The 20038-nt window shown below is 52.0% G+C and overlaps 1 protein-coding gene across 1 annotated transcript in view; it reads left to right on the top strand.

Annotated features, from left to right (window-relative positions):
- Positions 1-20038, top strand: part of MYO15A (myosin XVA) — a 72919-nt gene that overhangs the window by 44390 nt on the left and 8491 nt on the right. Inside the window, exons 42-60 of the mRNA XM_049874734.1 lie at positions 734-855; positions 1047-1106; positions 1555-1630; positions 1890-2005; positions 2093-2211; positions 2999-3140; positions 3802-3913; positions 3999-4073; positions 4561-4739; positions 5283-5398; positions 5688-5760; positions 6036-6108; positions 6364-6437; positions 6665-6747; positions 8114-8244; positions 12639-12733; positions 12885-12962; positions 13322-13418; positions 19809-19969. Coding sequence (XP_049730691.1) covers positions 734-855; positions 1047-1106; positions 1555-1630; positions 1890-2005; positions 2093-2211; positions 2999-3140; positions 3802-3913; positions 3999-4073; positions 4561-4739; positions 5283-5398; positions 5688-5760; positions 6036-6108; positions 6364-6437; positions 6665-6747; positions 8114-8244; positions 12639-12733; positions 12885-12962; positions 13322-13418; positions 19809-19969 — 1982 coding nt within the window. The remainder of the gene's footprint in view (positions 1-733; positions 856-1046; positions 1107-1554; positions 1631-1889; positions 2006-2092; positions 2212-2998; positions 3141-3801; positions 3914-3998; positions 4074-4560; positions 4740-5282; positions 5399-5687; positions 5761-6035; positions 6109-6363; positions 6438-6664; positions 6748-8113; positions 8245-12638; positions 12734-12884; positions 12963-13321; positions 13419-19808; positions 19970-20038) is intronic.

Here is a 20038-nt window from a genome sequence, read left to right as displayed (position 1 = left end):
GTCAAGGAAGGAGGGAGGGACAGACGGGCATGGTGTTCACGTGTATGTGTGTCTTCCTGAGCACAGATGAGTCTAGGTCTGTATGCTGGTGGCATGTGTAGGTCTGTGTCCCCAAGCCTGTGTGTATGTGTTGTGTAGACATTTCTGCAATCACAGTATCAACACTTAAATAGCACTGGTCACAGGCCAGCCCCACCCTGGTGGTCCAAACATTTGGCATGTACTCAGTCTTCACCAAAGAGCCTAGAATGCTTTTGGGCAGATGTTTGCCTGCTTGGCCTCTTCTCATTATTTAGGTCTCAGCTCAAATGTTTTCTCCTCAGAGAGCCTGCCCAGACCATCCTAACTGAAGGACCCTCACTGACTGGCCCCCAGACTCCATCCTAGTTCACCCTGTTTTATTTTCACCCCAGCTTTTAGCTCTTTTCACCTGTTTTGTCGTTTCTCAATTGTCTGCTTCCCTCACACCCACATGATACTCTAAACTCAAGGACAGCCTCCTTGTCTATCCTGTTCACTGTGGTATTCCCAATCTCTAGCACAGGGCCTGTATACAGTAGGTGCTCTATATATGTGTTGAAAGGCTGTGCGGTGTGTGTGCGCACGCCTGGGTGAGCAGGTGTGTCTGTGGACAAGGATGTAAGGCAGTGCTTCTGACCCTGCCCTCTCGCCGTCCCCTGGCCCCACCTCACCCCTACCTTCGAGAGACGTGCTGCCTTACTCCCACCCCCAGAGCTGCCCTCCCGGTCGCTGGAGCCCCTAGAGGAGCCCGTGCAGACGCGACTGCACTGCCTCATCAACCCCACCTTCTACGGCTACCGGGATGCCCCCTGGAGGATCTTCCTGCGCAAAGAGGTATCTGGGCCGGGCTGGGCGGAGCCGGGGGCAGGGCCATGGGCGGGTCTGGTACCAATGGGTGGGGTGGGGCACACCTGGGGCGGAGTCAGGGCCTGGGCCATCCCACAGGGCTGTAGCGAGGGAGTGGGGTGGAGCGGGAAGCAGTGGGGGGGCCGGCCTAAGAGCCCCACTGAAGCCCCGCTCTGCAGGTGTTTTACCCCAAGGACAACTACAATCACCCTGTGCAGCTAGACCTCCTGTTCCGGCAGGTGAGGCCTGCTCTTCCCTCTCAGCTGCAGTGTCTTAAGCAGGCAAAGGGACACACAGATGGGCCGTCTGCTTCCCACGTTTTGGAATTGCGATCTTGGGCCTGATAGGGCCTGTTCTCAGAATGCCCTGCCCCTGTGGACAGGGTCAGCGAGCCCACAATCCATGTAAACCAGAGTCACTGCCTGTCCGACCTAGAGGGGGCCAGGATGTCAAATCTAAACCCTAAGGTGGAGAATAGGAACTGAAGCCTGAGCCGGCAGCACAGACTTGCTGGGGGCAAGGAGGCACTCCTGGAAGGGCTCCTCAGAGGTGCTCTCTAAGTGGGATCTGGGTTTATACAGATGACCCCTTGTGGCATAGGTGGAACCCCTGTGCCCACTTGCCCCAGATCAGTTGGAGCCCAGAGGGGGAGTCACTGGTCACACACCCGGACTGGCTCTCCCACAGATCCTGCATGACACACTCTCCGAGGCCTGCCTGCGCATCTCCCAGGACGAGCGGCTCAGAATGAAGGCCCTGTTTGGTACTGCAGGGGAGGGAAGGGGCGCTGATAGGGGCAGCAGCCAAGGCCACAGCCTGCCTGGCCCTGCCTGTGTGCCTCCCAGACACCCCTCCCTGCTTGGCATGGCCAGGCCTTCCCTCCGTCTCTGGGTTTCCACCTCCCAGTATGTACAATGAGAACACACTGATCAGATACCTTCTTGCTGGGTATCAGCTTCCCCTTCTGAGATGAGGGCCTCAGGGGTGGGGGGAGGGCCCTGACATCACGTGGCCTCCCTTAGCCCAGAACCAGCTGGACACACAGAGGCCCCTGGTGACGGAGAGCATGAAGCGGGCCGTGGTCAACACTGCACGAGACAGCTGGGAGGTCTACTTCTCTCGCCTCTTCCCCGCCACGGTGCGAGTCCCCCACCTACTCCCACCCACCCAAGGGATTCAGAAATGGGGCTGGAAGACCCTCACATGCCTCTCATCCCTGCCACAGGGCAGCGTGGGCACTGGTGTGCAGGTCCTAGCTGTGTCTCACGTGGGCATCAAACTTCTGCGGATGGTCAAGGGCAGCCGGGAGGCCAGCGGGCAGCTTCGGGTTCTTCGCACATACAGGTGACCAGCAGGCAGCAGGAATGGGCATCCTGGAGCCAGGGGCACAGACTAACTCATTCAGCAGCCACTTACCAAGTGTCTACGATATGCCAGACTCTGTGCCAGGCCTTTTAATTAGCCCATTTTAGAGATGGGGAAATGTAGACTCAGAGAGAAGTTCCTTGTCTCAGGTCACACAGCCAGGAAGTGGATGAGGTAGGAGCCAGCCACACCATCCAGCCCCTCAGATGCACACCATCCCCATGCTCCTAAAGCGTGCTGTGTAACGGGGTGACTGCACTGCAGATAACCAGGCTCCAAGGCGGCTGGGAAAGGGAAGGGGCTGCTTGCTGTGGGCCTTGCTGAGGCCTTGGCTCCCCTCCCTGCCAGTAGCCCCTTTTGTCCTGAATCATGTGAGGTCAGGAACAGGGCCCTGCTCGCCAGCTCAGTGAAAGCTTCTTGCTTTGAAAGGTGGTGGGAATGTGATCAGTGGGTCAAGGAGCTAGGCTTGTGGAGCACAATCTGGGAAGCTGGGCCACATGGCAAGGGCTGGAGTACTGGGTTCAAACATGATAGGAAATGAGGCTGGAGTCACAGTGGGTCAGACAGGGCAGGTCAGGGAAGTTCCTTGGATCTCCTGGGGGCTGGTGTAATGAGGCTGAGAGCCTCAGGTGGCAGAGAAGGAAGGCATGAGTTAGGGCTAGGCTGGAAGAGAAGGGAAAGGCAGGAGGAGAAGGAGCACGATGGGAGTATGGGTGGTCCCTCTGGCCATGGGGTCCTACCCTCATACCACTCTCCCGATCTCCAGCTTTGCAGACATCTTGTTTGTGACCATCCCCTCCCAGAACATGCTGGAGTTCAACTTGGCCAGCGAGAAAGTCATCCTCTTCTCACCCCGTGCTCACCAGGTCAAGACCCTGGTAGACGACTTCATCTTGGAGCTGAAGAAGGTTGGCAGCACCCCCCACCCCCCCAAGATTCCTCCCCCAAGGATCAAGGGCCCGGGAACAGGGCTCTCCCATCCCAAGTATAAACCTGCCACGCCTGCCTGAGGAAGCACGATTGTGCCAGTGGTATATCCATAGAGTTGCTGATGCCCCATACCTCTGCACAATCTGTGCCTCCCACCTAGAATGCCCTTTCCCCCTTTTGCCTGCTCCTTGAGCAACCATTTCCTCATGCCCTCCGCAGAGTGACCGTAGCACCTCCTTTGAGGTCCACAGCATTGGATTCCCCACTCTCCTGTAGTGACCACATTGCCCGGGACACTGTATCTCCAACCCCTTCCTCCCCCCTACACTGGGCTGGGCAGCCTCCAGGCCTGGAGGAGGTCACCTCTTGCCTTGGACCTAGCACCTGGCCCAGGGAAGGCCTCAGTGGGAAGGGTTTTTTAATGAGTGCTTGTCCCTGTCGTCTGTCCATCTGTGTTCATCAAACTCATGCCTCCAGGCCTAGGCAAGGCTGTTCTTTCTACCTAGAATGTCTTTCGCCCCTTGCAACTAGGGAATGCTTCCTTTCCTACTGATGTGAGAGGCAGAGGAGCGGCTGTAGGCTTCTGGGGGCAGGGGGATGGGACTGCTGCAGCCCCTTACTCTGGCCCTGCTGACCCAGGACTCGGACTATGTGGTGGCTGTGAGAAACTTCCTGCCTGAGGACCCGGCACTGCTGGCCTTCCACAAGGGCGACATCATCCACCTACAGCCCCTGGAGCCGCCCCGAGTGGGTCAGCACCATGGGTGCGGCGTGGGTGCAGGAAGGGAGCTGGACAAGCCCCATATGAGCAAATGCTAACAGAGCTTGGCCCACAGGCTACAGCGCTGGCTGTGTGGTCCGCAAGAAGGTCGTGTACCTGGAGGAGCTGCGACATGGAGGCCCTGACTTTGGTGGGCACACTGGGATGCCCCTGTCCAGCCTCTTCCCCACTACCCCATCCCCAATTACGGAACCCCACAACAGGGCTGATCCTGGTTTCACGCACTCAAACTGCAGTACCCAAAGGGGTTTCTTGGTGCCCCACAGGGGCCTGCCTCCCTTGGCCTGCCAGTCCTTCCTGGCAGCCATCCAGCCAGCCCTCTGCCTCCTCTCCGGGTGAGGGGTCTCATGGGCATTAGTATTTCCGTGTTTGTGGCTCGAGTCTCTCTCAGTACCTCTGCATGTTTTTCTGCTCCACCTCCCACTACCACTCTTGCTTTAACCCAGTCCCTTCTCTTCCCGGAGTGTCTGTTTCCTTATCAGTAAAATGGCCTACATGGCAGGGCCTCCCTCATGGAGCTCTAGGGAGGTGTCAAGGAGGTACCCAGTATCCCTAAAGGTCCCCTCAGCCCCAAGACACCTCCTCCTGTTTGCCTCAGACCCCTCACCTGCCCCTAGGCTGGAGGTTTGGGACCATCCACGGACGTGTGGGCCGCTTCCCCTCAGAGCTGGTGCAGCCCGTGGCCGCCCCTGACTTCCTGCAGCTGCCAGCCGAGCCGGGCAGGGGCCGAGCTGCTGCTGTGGCTGCTGCTGTGGCCTCTACCGCAGCTGCTCAGGAGGTGGGCCGCTGGAGAGAGGTAAGGCCCGTGGGGGAGGGGTCTGGCCTGGGGTGGGACAGGATCAGCCTGAATGCCAAGGACGTGGCCAGGCCCATAGGGCGGCCTAACCAAATGCTGTAGGCAAGGGTAGCGGTCAGCTGAGACCAGCTGATGGAAAGCCTGGACTGGAGGAGGCTGAACCAGCCTAGGCCCGCCAGTAGGTGAAAACAACCTGTGGTGGGGCAGGGCCAGGTGAGTGGGGTGGAGTCAGGCTTGTGGAAGGGAGCCAGCAAGGGGTGGGGTCAGCTGGGACAAGGCATGTGGGGAGACCAAAGGAGGCAGGGAAGGGCTAGGTGGGGGCATGGCTAAGGTGGGCAGGGGGCAGGGCAGACTGGTTGGGGGCAGAGCCAGACTGAGGTGGGGTGGTGAATGGAGGGGGGGGCTGCTGGAATGCGGTGGGGAGCAGACTGGCCTGAGATGGTCTGGGCAGCCCAGTCAGCTTTGACAGGGGTGGGGCTAGGCAGGGTGTGGTTGGAATGGGCTGCCTCAGGTGCCAGAGCTGCAGCTACTCCTCTCTTGCAGGGTTCCACATCCAGGGTGGGCACACCTGACTGCCGGAAGGATGCCCTGGCTCCTCCACAGCTTCCTATGCTCGAGTTTGCACAGAAATATTTCCGAGACCCGCAGAAGAGACCCCAGTGAGTGGTGACCTCACCTTTCATCCTCCTCACTCCCTGGGGAGGGTCCTTCTGGGGCTCTTTGCAGTTGCCCAAGTTGCAGGCTGCAGAGCTAGGGGGCCCTGCTTCTGGTGGGCCAGATGAGAGTCCACCTAGGTGTAAGGCCTAGCTTCAGCCTCAGCCTCTGGGGACCTCCCTACCTGGTGATACAAGTGGGGTTAAGAACGGCTCAGTGTTTCCTACGTGGAAAAAGGATGTTGCCAAAGGCCTTGAGGTAAGCCTGGCCAGCAGGCTCCCTCTCCTGTTGCAGGGATGGTCTCAAGCTGAAATCCAAGGAGTGTTGGGTGTCCAGAAACTTGGAGGATATGCTTTGCTTCACTAAGGTGTCCAGCCCTCAATTTCCTCATCTGTAAAATGGTTGTGCACGAGCCCCCTCCCAGACCCTAAGGGTCTTCAACAAGACTCTCAGCTCTCAGGCCCAGTCCTCAAAAACTCTTGAGGGGCCTGGCTTCCTCGCAGGGGCAGCATCTGTCCCCAGTGTTGTCAGGCCTCACTCCCCTTTTATAATGTGGCCCCTCCTGCCACCAAAACATGATGTGCCCCCCTTCTGCTCTGACTGTCCCTCTCCCATTATGACACAAGCCCTCCCTGTCCTCAGATCCCACTCCAGGAATCCCTCATCGAATTCAGCGACAGCAGCCTCAACAAGATGGCCACTGACATGTTCCTAGGTGTGAGGGTGGGACTGTGGCCAGGGTCCTGGGCAGGGTGGAGTCAAGTTGTGTGTGACTCCTGGTCGTTACCACTTCTCTCTGGTCCTCAGATTCTGCCTTTCCCTCCCGCCTCCAACTGAGGCAGTGGAGCTCCTTTAAGAGAATAGAAGCCCCCTGTTGCCCCTGCCTGAAGCATCCAACCCTGAGGCCTCCTGGGGTGAGGTGGGCAGTTGGGGGTCCGGTGGGCCTGAGTGGGATAGGTCCTTCCTACAGCTGTAATGAGGTTCATGGGAGACGTCCCGCTGAAGGGCCAGAGCGAACTGGATGTGCTGTGCACCCTCCTGAAGGTTAGTCCCTTCTCTGATCTGGGACTTGGCTTCCCTGTCTGTCAGTCAGAGTTGCCAGATATTGGGGTGGGAAGCTTTTCCCGTGGTCCAAAGAGGAGTGCACCCCTCTTTGGGTGGGGGAGGGTACACCAGGCCTGACTTAAGTGCCTACCCTGTTCTTATGTGCCTGGTATGTGGTGTGGCCCCTGGCATGTCCTTGGCATGTGACCTGGTCTGCCCCCCTTCAGCTGTGTGGGGACCATGAGGTCATGCGGGATGAGTGTTATTGCCAAGTTGTGAAGCAGATCACGGACAACACCAGCACCAAGCAGTGAGTGAGCTGGGCCTTTACCCCACCCCCACCCCCACTGTGTCCATGGGCTCAGGAGGAGCCAGGTCAGCCTCTCACTCCCCTAGACCAGTTTCTCCCCTATTCCCTCCACCTGGTCCTCTTTCTCACTCCATAGGCAGAATATGCATTTTCAGCTTCAGCCTCATCCTCTGGGGGCCTCCCTACCTGGTGATACCAGTGGGGTTAAGAACTGCTCATTGTTTCCTACTGTCATTTCTACTCTCTGAGCTTCATTTTCTTCATCTGTAAAATAACAATGATGTATGAGTCTGAATTCCTGGTTGCAAGTGACATAAACCCAACTCAAATTAGTTTAAGCCAAAGAGGCAACTTATCAGCTCAGGTAACTGAAAATTCAATGAGAGTATGGCTTCAGGCATAGCTGGATTCAAGTGTCATTAGGAAATAGACTTCTCTTGGGCCTGCTCTTTTCTATTATCACCCCCAGGCAGCCTCTTCCATAGGTTGGCAAGATGGAACCTCTGGGGAGACATCTCTTCTAGTTCAGCAATCCCAGGGAAAGCAAAAGTGTCTGATCTAATATTTGCACCAAAAGACCCCAAATGGAGTCTCATGCTGTTTGCTTCGTCACATGCCTATCCCTGAGGCAGCCACAATGGCTGGAGGATAAAGAGTTCTGATTGGCTAGATCTGGGTCACATGTCCATCCCTAAGCCAATCTCTGTGGCCAGAGACCCATGGTGTTCTGATTGGCCACTCCTGGCTCCATGCCCATCTCCAAACTGTTGGGACCTAGGGCAAGGTGGGTGGTTCCCCAAAAGTGATTCCCACACACAAAACCCTCACACCCAGGGTGGTATGAGAATAAGTTGTCATGCCCCATGCAGGGCCAGGACACAGTAGGTGCCCAATTTGCACCCTGCTCTTATTGGCTGCTCTCCAGCCCACCCCATCCTATCCTCTGCCTCCTCAGTTGCTCTCGCTCCACCAGGGACTTTAGAGGCACTTAGCACATCCTCATGGCCTCCCACCTCCAGGCTTTCCTGACACTACCTTTGCACAGCCCTGGCAGGTGCACCTTACCCTCCTCCAAGGACTTTAACCCAGATACCTCCTCAGAGAGATCCCCCAGCCCGGGAAGATGGGTTTCTTTATGCATTGTGTGTGTTTCTGGGACCTTCCGCCTTCTTCACCTGGCTTCCCAAGGAGAATATGCCTTTTGCACAGCTTTGGGCCTGCCGTACTCTCACTGGGCAGGGAGGCATGTCCTTGGAAGACAGAAACTGCCTGAGAGCCGCAAACCTCTAGACGAGTCTCAAGAGACTCCTGGCATGACACTCCAGTGCCATGGCCCTGTGTGATGTGGCCCGATGTGTTCTTGCAGGGACAGCTGCCAGCGAGGCTGGCGGCTGCTGTCCATCGTGGCCGCCTACCACAGCTGCTCCGAGGTCTTCCAGCCATATCTCCTCCGCTTCCTCCAAGACATGAGCCAGGCCTCGGGCCTGCCCTTCCAGGGTGAGCAGCAAGTAGGCGCTCAGGGTGGTGGGCACACTGCCTGGGGATTGGGCAGGTGGTAGGTTGAGGGAAAGCCCAAAGGGCCTGACCCTTCACAGGGGCCCTGGCAAAGTTCGTAACTATTAGCTCACTCCCAAACATTTGTGATAGCCCCACAGGGACTGGCGGTAAGCAGGGAGGGGCAGGTGTTGCCTGGTGGTGGGCACAGTGGCTGGTGGTGGGCATGGTGGCTGGTGGTGGGCACGGTGGCTGGTGGTTAGCACGGTGGCCAGTGGTGAGCACAGCAGCTGGTGGTAAGCACGGTGGTGAGCACAGTGGCTGGTAGTGAACACAGCAGCTTGTGGTAAGCACAGTGGTGGTGAGCACGGTGGCTGGTGGCGAGCACAGCGGCTGGTGGTGAGCACGGTGGCTGGTGAGCACGGTGGCTGGTGGTGAGCACGGTGGCTGGTGGTGAGCATGGTGGCTGGTGGTGAGTATGGTGGCTGTTGAGTGCGATGGCCGGTGGTGAACACGGTGGCCGGTGGTGAGCACGGTGGCCGGTGGTGAGCATGGTGGCTGGTGGTAAGCATGGCGGCTGGTTGTGAGCACAGTGGTGGTGAGCACGGTGGCTGGTGGTGAGCATGGTGGCTGTTGAGTATGGTGGCTGGTGGTGAGCACAGCGGCTGGTGGTGAGCACAGTGGCTGGTGGTGAGCACAGTGGTGGTAAACACCGTGACCGGTGGCGGGCACGGCGGCCGGGGGAGGGCATGGCGGCCGGGGGTGAGCACAGTGGTGGTGAGCATGGTGGCCGGGGGTGAGCATGGTGGCTGGTGGTGAGCATGGCTGCTGGTGGTAAGCACAGTGGTGGTGAGCACAGTGGCTGGTGTTGAGCACAGCGGTAGTGAGCATGGTGGCTCATGATAAGAATGGTGGCTGGTGGTGAGCCCAGTGGTAGTGAGCACAGCGGCTGGTGGTGAGCACGGGGGCTGGTGGTGAGCACGGCGGCTGATGGTGAGCACGGTGGCTGGTGGTGGGCATGGTGGGGTGGTGGGCATGGTGGGGTGGTGGGCATGGTGGCTGGTGGTGAGCATGGCTGCTGGTGGTAAGCACAGTGGTGGTGAGCACGGTGGCTGGTGTTGAGGACAGCGGTAGTGAGCACGGCTGCTGGTGGTGAGCACAGTGGCTGGTGGTGGGCATGGTGGGGTGGTGGGCATGGTGGCTGGTGGTAAGCATGTTGGGTGGTGGTGGGCGCGGTAGCTGGAGGTTTAGCATAGCGGCTGAATGGCAGAAGCAAAGGCCCAGAGGTAGAATGAGTGTGGCAGGTGTGAGGGGAGGGGAGCAATGTGGGCATAAGCCCAAGGTACTGGGTGAGCCCAGCTTCTCTGGCCGTGGGGAATTAATCAGCAAGGGTCTTGTGTGGGTCTGAGCAGGTAGGTCCAAAGCCGGTGGCAGGGTCTCAGCCTTTCCCCCTTGGAGTGTGGGGGAAAGAGCCATTCCCCAGGCCTCAACCCCGGTCACGTTTCCATAGCAACTGCTGGGTCCTCTAAAGAAACATGCTGATGCCCCTGCAGTCACATGACAGCCATGTGGGAGACTGGGGACCTCACCTTCCCCACCTCCAAATCCTTTTCGATTCAATCAACAGACTCTCTTAGGCCCAGTGGTGAACAGGTCTAGCTCCCCAGAGAGGGGCTCCCGGGTCCCTGAGGGCAGCCGAATGAGACCTCTTTTTTTTTTTTTTTGTGCTTTAGGTGAAAATTTACAGCTCAAGTTAATTTCTCATGCAAAAATTTGTGTACATATTGTTCTGTGATATTAGTTGCAATCCCTATAATGTGACAGCACACTCCCTCTTTCCACCCCGGGTTTCTTGTGTCCATTCAACCAGTTCCTGTCCCTTCCTGTCTTCTCATCCTGCGTGGAGACAGGAGCTGTCCATTTGGTCTCGTGTATCTGATTGAACTAAGAAGCACTGTCTTCACAAGTATTACTTTATGTTTTATAGTCTATAATCTTTGTCTGAGGAGTGGGCTTCTGTAGTGGTGGGTCTCATACAATATTTTTCTTTTTGCAACTGACTGATTTCACTCAGCATAATGCCCTCCGGATTCATCCATGTTGTGAGGTGTTTCGAGGATTCATCATTGTTCTTTATTGTTGTGTAGTATTCCATTGTGTGAATATACCATAGTTTATTTATCCATTCATCTGTTGATGGGCATCTAGGTTGTTCCATCTTTTTGCTATCGTGAGCAGTGCTTCAATGAACATGGGCGTGCATGTATCTGTTTTGTGTGAGGGCTCTTATTTCTCTAGGATATATTTCAAGGAGTGGGATTGCTGGATCATATGGTATTTCTATTTCTAACTTTTTAAGGAAATGTCAATTGATTTCCCAAGTGGTTGTACCATTTTACATTCCCACCAGCAGTGCATAAGTGTTCTGCTCTCTCCACAACCTCTCCAGCATTTATTATTTTGTGTTTTTTGGATTAGTGCCAGCCTTTTTGGGGTGAGATGGTATCTCATTGTAGTTTTGATTTGCATTTCTCTAATGGCTAATGATCGTGAGCGTTTCCTCATGTATCTTTTAGCCCTCTGAATGTCATCATTGGTGAAGTGTCTATTCATATCCTTTGTCCATTTTTTAATTGGGTTATTTGTCTTTTTGTTGTTGAGGTGTTGCAATATCTTGTAGATCTTAGAGCTTAGACATTGATCGGATTTGTCATAGCCAAAAATTTTTTCCCACTCTGTAGGTTGTCTTTTGGTGAAGTCTTTCGATGAGCATAAGTGTTTCATTTTCAGGAGCTCCCAGTTATCTAATTTGTGCACTGTTAGTTATGGTTTGTATTCTGTTTATGCCATATATTAGGGCTTCTAGCATTGTTCCTATTTCTTCTACCATTATCTTTATTGTTTTAGATTTTATATTTAGGGCTTTGATCAATTTTGAGTTAGTTTTTGTGCATGGTGTGAGGTATGGGTCTAGTTTAATTTTTTTACAGATGGATATCCACTTATGCCAGCACCATTTGTTAAAGAGATTGTCTTTTCCCCATTTGAAGGACTTTGGGCCTTTGTCAAATATCAGCTGCTCATAGTTGAATGAGTTTATGTCTGAGTTCTCAGTTCTGTTCCATCGGTCTATGTATCTGTTGTTATACCAGTACCAGGCTGTTTTGACTACCATGGTGGTATGATAGGTTCTAAAATCAGTTAGTGTGAGGCTTCCTGATTTGCTCTTCCTCTTCAGTAATGCTTTACTTTTCCGGGGCCTCTTCCCTTTCCATATGAAGTTGGTGATTTGTTTCTAAAATTTCATTAAAAAATGTCATTGGAATTTAGATCCGGATTGCATTGTATCTGTAGATTGCTTTGGGTAAAATTTACATTTTCACCACGTTGAGTCTTTCTATCCATGAGCAAGGTATGTATGTTTTTCCACTTATGTAGGTCGCTTTTGGTTTCTTGCAGTAGTGTCTTGTAGTTTTCTTTGTATAGTTTTTTTACATCTTTGGTTAGGTTTATTCCTAGGTATTTTGTCTTCTTGGGGATTATTGTACATGGTATTAATGTGGTGATTTCCTCTTCGAAGTTATCTTTGTTGGTGTAGAGGAATCCAGCTGATATTTGTATGTTTATCTTGTATCCTCATACTTAGTTGAAATCTTCTATTAGTTCCAGTAGTTTTCTTGTGGATTCTATGGGGTTTTCTATGTATAAGATCATATTATCTGTGAATAGGGATACTTTTACTTTTTCCTTACCAATTTGGATGCCCTTTATTTCTTTTTCTTGCCTTATTGCTCTGGCTAGGACTTCCAGCACAATGTCGAATTAGAGTGGTGATAAAGGGCATCCTTGTCTGGTTCCCATTCTCAAAGGGAATACTTTCCGACTCTCTCTATTTAGGATGATGTTGACTGTTGGCTTGACTCATCCCCTCCCTAGTTAAATCCCCATTCTAGAATAGTTATTGGGAGAAGGCACTGCTTAACCCAGAGAGGTCCGGCATTGATGCTGACTTTCCTGCCCTTGGGAGTTGGGGGAGAGAGGGAGCTGGACATGGGGAATCCCAGCTGCAGAGCCAATGCCTCATCGCCACTGTAGCCACACAGCCTCTGGGGGCCAGGCCTCAGTGCAGCAGCTTGGGGACATGTGTCCAGAGCTCATAGGTAGCCAAGGGGACTGTGGGATAGACAGAGGACTGTAATGGGAAGTGGAGCCAGGTACCCCTGGGTTCGAGTTTCAGCTCTCACACTCTACCTCTTGACCTTGGGCAAATCTCTGTACCTCTCAAACCTGTTTCCCCAACTCTAAGATGGAAAAGTCAATGCCCATCCCACAGGTTGTGGGGAGGATACAGTGGGCTCATGGCTGGTGGCCAGAGGACTTGATCCCGGTCTCTGCAGGTATTGCCAAGGCCTGTGAGCAGAACCTGCAGAAAACTTTGCGGTTCGGCGGCCGTCTGGAGCTCCCCAGCAGCATGGAGCTTCGGGCCATGTTGGTGAGTGAGGATGGGAGGATCAGATGTACCCTGCCTAGGCTGCCCTCGTGTGCACATGATCTGCTCAGGACCCCTGTGCACACACACACCCGGGACCCCTGGGCTTGAGGAATCCTGAGGACCCAGCCTTTCATCCCTCCCCAAACCCCAGGCTGGCCGAAGTTCCAAGAGACAGCTCTTTCTTCTTCCTGGAGGCCTTGAACGCCATCTCAAAATCAAGACATGCACAGTGAGTGAGGGAGTGCCGGAGGTTCCTGCAGGCACGTGCTTGAAGGGCTCTAGGGGTAGGGGTGGGCTGTTGATGTGCTGAGCCCCTCTCAGACTCTCACACAGCCCCTTGAGGCAGGAACTATATCTCAGGAGAGCAAGCTAAGGCTGGGAGAGATTAGGCCTCCAGGTCAGGGTCACAGACAGGTAAGATTGTCCTTAGGCAGAGTTCCAACCTAAGGCTCTTGGCCTCAAAAGTCTTTGCCTGCTCAAGGCTGGTGTTCAAGCTCTTAGAGGTGAGGCGCTCTGCACTCAGCCTCCTGGGACCACAGCCATTGGCCCACCCTGCACACCTGGTCACTCCCTCCTGCTCTACTCTAGGTGGCCCTGGATGTGGTGGAGGAGATTTGTGCTGAGATGGCTCTGACGTGCACCGAGGCCTTCGATGAGTATGTCATCTTTGTTGTCACCAACCGAGGTGAGTGCCAGGGAGACTGAGCATACTGGGCTCATTCGCACCGCCAGGCTTGACTGCTGGCCTGGATCAGATGACACCTCTTCCAGGAAGCCCCTGATCCCTGTGTTAGCTGACTGCTGGCCTGGGTTAGATGCCTCTAATCCCTGTTAGTTGACTGCTGGCTTGAGTTAGATGCCTCTGATCCCTGTGCTAGTTGCTGTGTCTCATGCAGGGCCAGCACACGGTAGGTGCCATGCTCTTGTTCCCAGGGGACCTCAGGTGCTCTAGAACTGTAAGATAATAAGATAAAACGAGGAGGCTTATGAGGACAGAAATGTATTGTCTCATAGTTCCGGAGGCTACAAGTCAGCAGGGCTGTGCTCCCTCCAAGGCTCTGGGGGCAGACCCCTTCCTCGTCTCTCCCACAGTCTGGCAGCCCAGGTGTGCCTTGGCTGGCAGCTGCAGCATCACTCCTCTGCCTCCTTTCACATGGCTGCCTTCCTTCTGTCCCGGCACTCACTCACCATTCAGATTGGATTAGGGCCCACCCTACTCTGGTATGACCTCATGTTAACTTAACTGATAACATCTTCAAAGAGCCTATTTCCAAACAAGGACTTCGACCTGCCTTTTTGGAGGACCCAATTCACCCCACCCCCACATGTCTGTCAGTTTGTTGTACTGTGTGGGCTTGTGTGTTGCTGTGATGCTGGAAACTATGCCACGGGTATTCAGATACCAGCAAGGTCACCCATGGAGGACAGGTTTCAGGTGAGCTTCCAGACTAAGACAGACTAGGAAGAAGGACTCGGCAGTCTACTTCTGAAAAGCATTAGCTAGTGAAAACCTTATGAATAGCAGCAGAACATTGTCTGATATAGTGCTGGAAGATGAGCCCCCAGGTTGGAAGGTACTCAAAAGATAACTAGGGAAGAGCTGCCTCCTCAAAGTAGAGTCGACTTTAATTGGTGGTTGGAGTAAAGCTTTCAGGACCTTCATTTGCTGATGTGGCGCAACTCAAAATGAGAAGAAACAGCTGCAAACATCCATTAATAATCAGAACCTGGAATGTATGAAGTATGAATCTAGGAAAATTGGAAATCATCAAAAATGAAATGGAATGCATAAACATCGATATCCTAGGCATTAGTGAGCTGAAATGGACTGGTATTGGCCATTTTGAATCGGACAATCGTGTAGTCTACTATGCTGGGAATGACAACTTGAAGAGGAATGGTGTTGCATTCATCGTCAAAAAGAACATTTCAAGATCTATCCTGACGTACAACGCTGTCAGTGATAGGATGATATCCATACGCCTACAAGGAAGACCAGTTAATAGAACTACTATTCGAATTTACGCACCAACCACTAAGGCCAAAGATGAAGAGATAGAAGATTTTTATCAGCTGCTGCAGCCTGAAATTGATCAAACATGCAATCAAGATGCATTGATAATTACTGGTGATTGGAAAGCGAAAGTTGGAAACAAAGAAGAAGGATCAGTAGTTGGAAAATATGGCCTTGGTGATAGAAACAATGCCGGAGATCGAATGATAGAATTTTGCAAGACCAATGACTTCTTCATTGCAAATACCTTCTTTCACAAACATAAACAGCGACTATACATGTGGACCTCACCAGATGGAACACACAGAAATCAAATTGACTACATTTGTGGAAAGAGACGATGGAAAAGCTCAATACCAGTCAGAACAAGGCCAGGGGCCGACTGTGGAACAGACCATCAATTGCTCATATGCAAGTTCAAGCTGAAACTGAAGAAAATCAGGGGGAGTCCACGAGAGCCAAAATATGACCTTGAGTATATCCCACCTGAATTTAGAGACCATCTCAAGAATAGATTTGATGCATTGAACACTAGTGACCAAAGACCAGACGAGCTATGGAATGACATCAAGGACATCATCCATGAAGAGAGCAAGAGGTCATTGAAAAGACAGGAAAGAAAGAAAAGACCAAGATGGATGTCAGAGGAGACTCTGAAACTTGCTCTTAAACGTCAAGCTGCTAAAGCAAAAGGAAGAATTGATGAAGTAAAAGAACTGAACAGAAAATTTCAAAGGGCCTCTCCAGAAGATAAAGTATTATGATGACATGTGCAAAGAGCTGGAGATAGAAAACCAAAAGGGAAGAACACAATCAGCATTTCTCAAGCTGAAAGAACTGAAGAAAAAATTCAAGCCTCAAGTAGCAATAGTGAAGGATCCTACGGGGAAAATATTAAATGACGCAGGAAGCATCAAAAGAAGGTGGAAGGAATACACAGAGTCATTATACCAAAAAGAATTAGTCGACGTTCAACCATTTCAAGAGGTGGCATATGATCAGGAACCGATGGTACTGAAGGAAGAAGTCCAAGCTCCTCTGAAGGCATTGGTGAAAAACAAGGCTCCAGGAATTGATGGAATGTCAAAAAAAAAAAAAAAAATTTTTTTTTTTTTCAATTGAGATGTTTTAACAAACAGATGCTGGGCGGGAGGTGCTCACTTGTCTATGCCAAGAAATATGGAAGACAGCTTCCTGGCCAACTGACTGGAAGAGATCCACATTTATGCCTATTCCTAAGAAGGGTGATCCAACCGAATGTGGAAATTATAGAACAATATCATTAATATCACACGGAAGCAAAATTTTGCTGAAGATCATTCAAAAACGGCTGCAGCAGTATATCGACAGGGAACTGCCAGAAATTCAGGCAGGTTTCAGAAGAGGACGTGGAACCAGGGGTATCATTGCTGATGTCAGATGGATCCTGGCTGAAAGCAGAGAATACCAGAAGGATGTTTACCTGTGTTTTATTGACTATACAAAGGCATTTGACTGTGTGGATCATAACAAATCATGGATAACATTGCAAAGAATGGGAATTCCAGAACTCTTAATTGTGCTCATGAGGAACCTTTACATAGATCAAGAGGCAGTTGTTCGGACAGAACAAGGGGATACTGATTGGTTTAAAGTCAGGAAAGGTGTGCATCAGGGTTGTATTCTTTCACTATACCTCTTCAATCTGTATGCTGAGCAAATAATCTGAGAAGCTGGACTATATAAAGAAGAACGGGGCATCAGGATTGGAGGAAGACTCATTAACAACCTGCTTTATGCAGATGATACAGCCTTGCTTGCTGAAAGTGAAGAGGACTTGAAGCACTTACTGATGAAGATCAAAGACCACAGCCTTCAGTATGGATTGCACCTCAACATAAAACAAAAATCCTCACAACTGGATCAATGAGCAACATCATGATAAACGGAGAAAAGATTGAAGTTGTCAAGGATTCCATTTTACCTGGATCCACAATCAACAGCCATGGAAGCAGCAGTCAAGAAATCAAAAGATGCATTGCATTGGGCAAATCTGCTGCAAAGGACCTTTTTAAAGTGTTGAAGAGCAAAGATGTCACTTTGAAGACTAAGGTGAGCCTTGACCCAAGCCATGGTATTTTCAATCACATCATATGCATGTGAAAGCTGGACAACGAATAAGGAAGACCGAAGAAGAATTGACGCCTTTGAATTGTGGTGTTGGCGAAGAATATTGAATATACCATGGACTGCCAAAAGAAGAAACAAGTCTGTCTTGGAGGAAGTACAGCCAGAATGCTCCTTAAGGGCAAGGATGGTGAGACTGCGTCTTACATACTTTGGACATGTCAGCAGGGATCAGTCCCTGGAGAAGGACATCATGCTTGGCAGAGTACAGGGTCAGCGGAAAAGAGGAAGACCCTCAAGGAGGTGGATTGACACAGTGGCTGCGACAATGAGCTCAAGTATAACGATTGTAAGGATGGCTCAGGACTGGGCAGTGTTCCGTTCCATTGTGCATGGGGTCGGTATGAATTGGAACCAACTCAACGGCACCTAACAACAACAATTCACTCCATAACAATCCCTCCATGGAGGGACCTCTGTCCACTGAGCACTGCCCGCCCTGATCTGCCCTCTTCTTTCTTTGTGTAAGAGTCTGCTTGGCCTGCAGACTGGAAGCTCCTGGAGGACAGGGACTTGCTCTGAAGCCTCCCGCTACTCTTCGAGCCTGCTCGGTGCTGTCTGGGCCCACGGACTTGCAGGAGGATGCTGCCCCTGCCCAAAAGGAGTCTGCATCCTGGGGAAGGTTTCCCTTCATTGGCCCTGGGTCCTGGAACCCAAAGGTCCAAACATTTTTCCTGCCTCTCAGGCCTTAGCAGTGACTGCTGGAGCCCCTCCTGTGGCTTCACCAGGCCCTTCCCTATAGGTCCCAGGACCCTGGGGGAACTTCATGCAGCCTAGGGCCCTGTCCATCTGCTGCCTGCGTACCCTAGACCATGGCCTTGCCTCCTGTCTCCCAGCTGGTCAACTCCAGCCACCTCCAGCCAGCTCCCCCACTGCTACCAGTGCCCCTGAACTGTGTGACCATGTGCTCTCAGCCCTGCCTTGCCAGAGCCCAGAGTCCATCTAAGACTTGGGGGCAATAACAAAACAGTCTTATTGATGGATGCTTATTTAGCAGATAGTATGAAAAAAATTTTTTTTTTTTTTATGTACCAGTCACAGTTCAGAGCACTTATTTCTATAAACTTTTTTATCCTTGTAACAACCCTATGAAGTGGAGACTGTTATCAACCCTATTTACAGATGGGGAAACTGAGGCCCAGGGAGGTTATATTAGTCTACCGTGGCTGTTGCAACAAATTGCCACAAACTCAGTGGCTTGCAACAATGCAGACTTACTGTCTTACAGTTCTGGAAGCCAGACATCCTAAAACCAAGGTATTGGCAGGGCTGCCTTCCTTCTGGAGGCTCTAGGAGACAGTCTGTTTCCTTGCCCTTTCCAGTGTCTAGAGGTAGCCTGCATGCTTTGGCTCATGGCTCCTTGATCCATCTCTATCTTAGTCATCTAGGGCTGCTATAACAGTAATACCACAAGTGGATGGCTTTAACAAACAGAAATTTATTCGCTCACAGTTGAGGAGGCCAGAAGTCCCAATTCAGAATCTCTAGGGGAAGGCTTTCTCTGTCAGCTCTGGACGAAGGACCTTGTCTCTTCTGCTTCTGAGCAGTCTTCATGTGGCTTTACATCTCTTACCTCCTCTCTACTTGCTCTGGTGTTTAATCTCTCTTACATCTCAAAAGACACTGACTCAAGATACACCCTTACACCCTACACTAACCCTGTCTCATTAACATAACAAAGACAACGCATTCCCAAATGGAATTATAACCTGAGGCATAGAGGTTAGGATTAACAACACATATTTTGGGGTGACACAGTTTAGTCCATAACAATCTTCAAAGCCAGCAGTGCTGAATCTTTAAATCTCTCTCTCTGACCTCTGCTTCCGTCCTCGCATCTCCTCCTCACCTTTTCCTCTGACTCTGACCCTTCTGTCTCCCTCTTACAAGGACTCCTGTGAGTACATGGGCCCACCCAATTAGTCTCCTCATTGCAAGATCCTTAATTTAGTCACATCTGCAAAATCTCTTTTGTCATGTAAGGTCACACATGCACAGGTTCCAGGGATTAGGACATGGACATCTCTGGAGGCCATTTTTCACCCTGCCATAGAGGTTAGGTGACCTGTCTGAGGTCACACAGTCGGGACTTGGACTCTTACCATCGTCCCCCAGCCCCTTTTTTTAGTCAAGTTCTACTCAACATGTGGGGCGATTGGTAGAAATGCCAGTTCAGGAAAGAAAAATTTAAGCCTCCCTCACAAACCTACTCATTGCCCTCCCGACCCCACTCCCACCCCCCACCAGGTGCCCTGTAGGGGGTCTCTACTGAAAGTTCTGCAGAAAGGCACCCCCTGGGTCTCATGATCTGAGGCCTGTTGTGCTTCTCCTTGCCCCCAGCCACCTCTGGAAGGGGGCTGGGCTTTCTCTGAGCTTAACCGGGTACTTTCCCAGGCTGGGGCAGGCTGTCCTCAAAGGTATTATTCAGGTCTCTCTCTTGGGAGAAATGGAGCATTACTTGTAGCTTTGAATTGGAGCAACTCCCGTCTGGGGTCATCAGCATTTCAATAAACTATCCCAGGCCCCTTACTCCCTAAATACCTACTCCTTTTTAATGGAAACCCTGGTGGTGTAGTGGTTAAGTGCTACTGGCTGCTATCCAAGAGGTCAGCAGTTCAAACCCACCAGGTGCTCCTTGGAAACTCTAGGGGCCAGTTCTACTCTGTTCTATAGGGTCACTATGAGTTGGAATGGACTCAACGGCAGTGGGTTTAGTTTGGTTTTTGGTTAATGAGAAACAAGTCCCAGCGAGGGGAGGGGTGAGGGGCAGTGACTTGCTCAGGTGATGCCTTGCTGAGTGGCTGGTTGGAATCTGCACACGGGCTCAGCCCCAGTGGGTGTGTACACACACACACACGTATGCCCCACGCAGCCCTGCTTCCCTCCTCTCTGCAGGCCAGCACGTGTGCCCACTCAGCCGCCGTGCCTACATCCTGGATGTGGCCTCAGAGATGGAGCAGGTGGATGGCGGCTACATGCTCTGGTTCCGGCGTGTGCTCTGGGATCAGCCGCTCAAGTTTGAAAATGAGCTGTATGTGACAATGCACTATAACCAGGTCAGCATCTGCGGGCTACTCTGCTTCTCTAGAACCTGCTGGGCTCCCCTAGGCCTGTGAGATCACACT

The sequence above is a fragment of the Elephas maximus genome, chromosome 2 (assembly GCF_024166365.1).
Source record: "Elephas maximus indicus isolate mEleMax1 chromosome 2, mEleMax1 primary haplotype, whole genome shotgun sequence".
In the NCBI taxonomy this organism is placed as follows: Eukaryota; Metazoa; Chordata; class Mammalia; order Proboscidea; family Elephantidae; genus Elephas; species Elephas maximus.
This window is presented reverse-complemented; position numbering and strand designations above follow the sequence as displayed.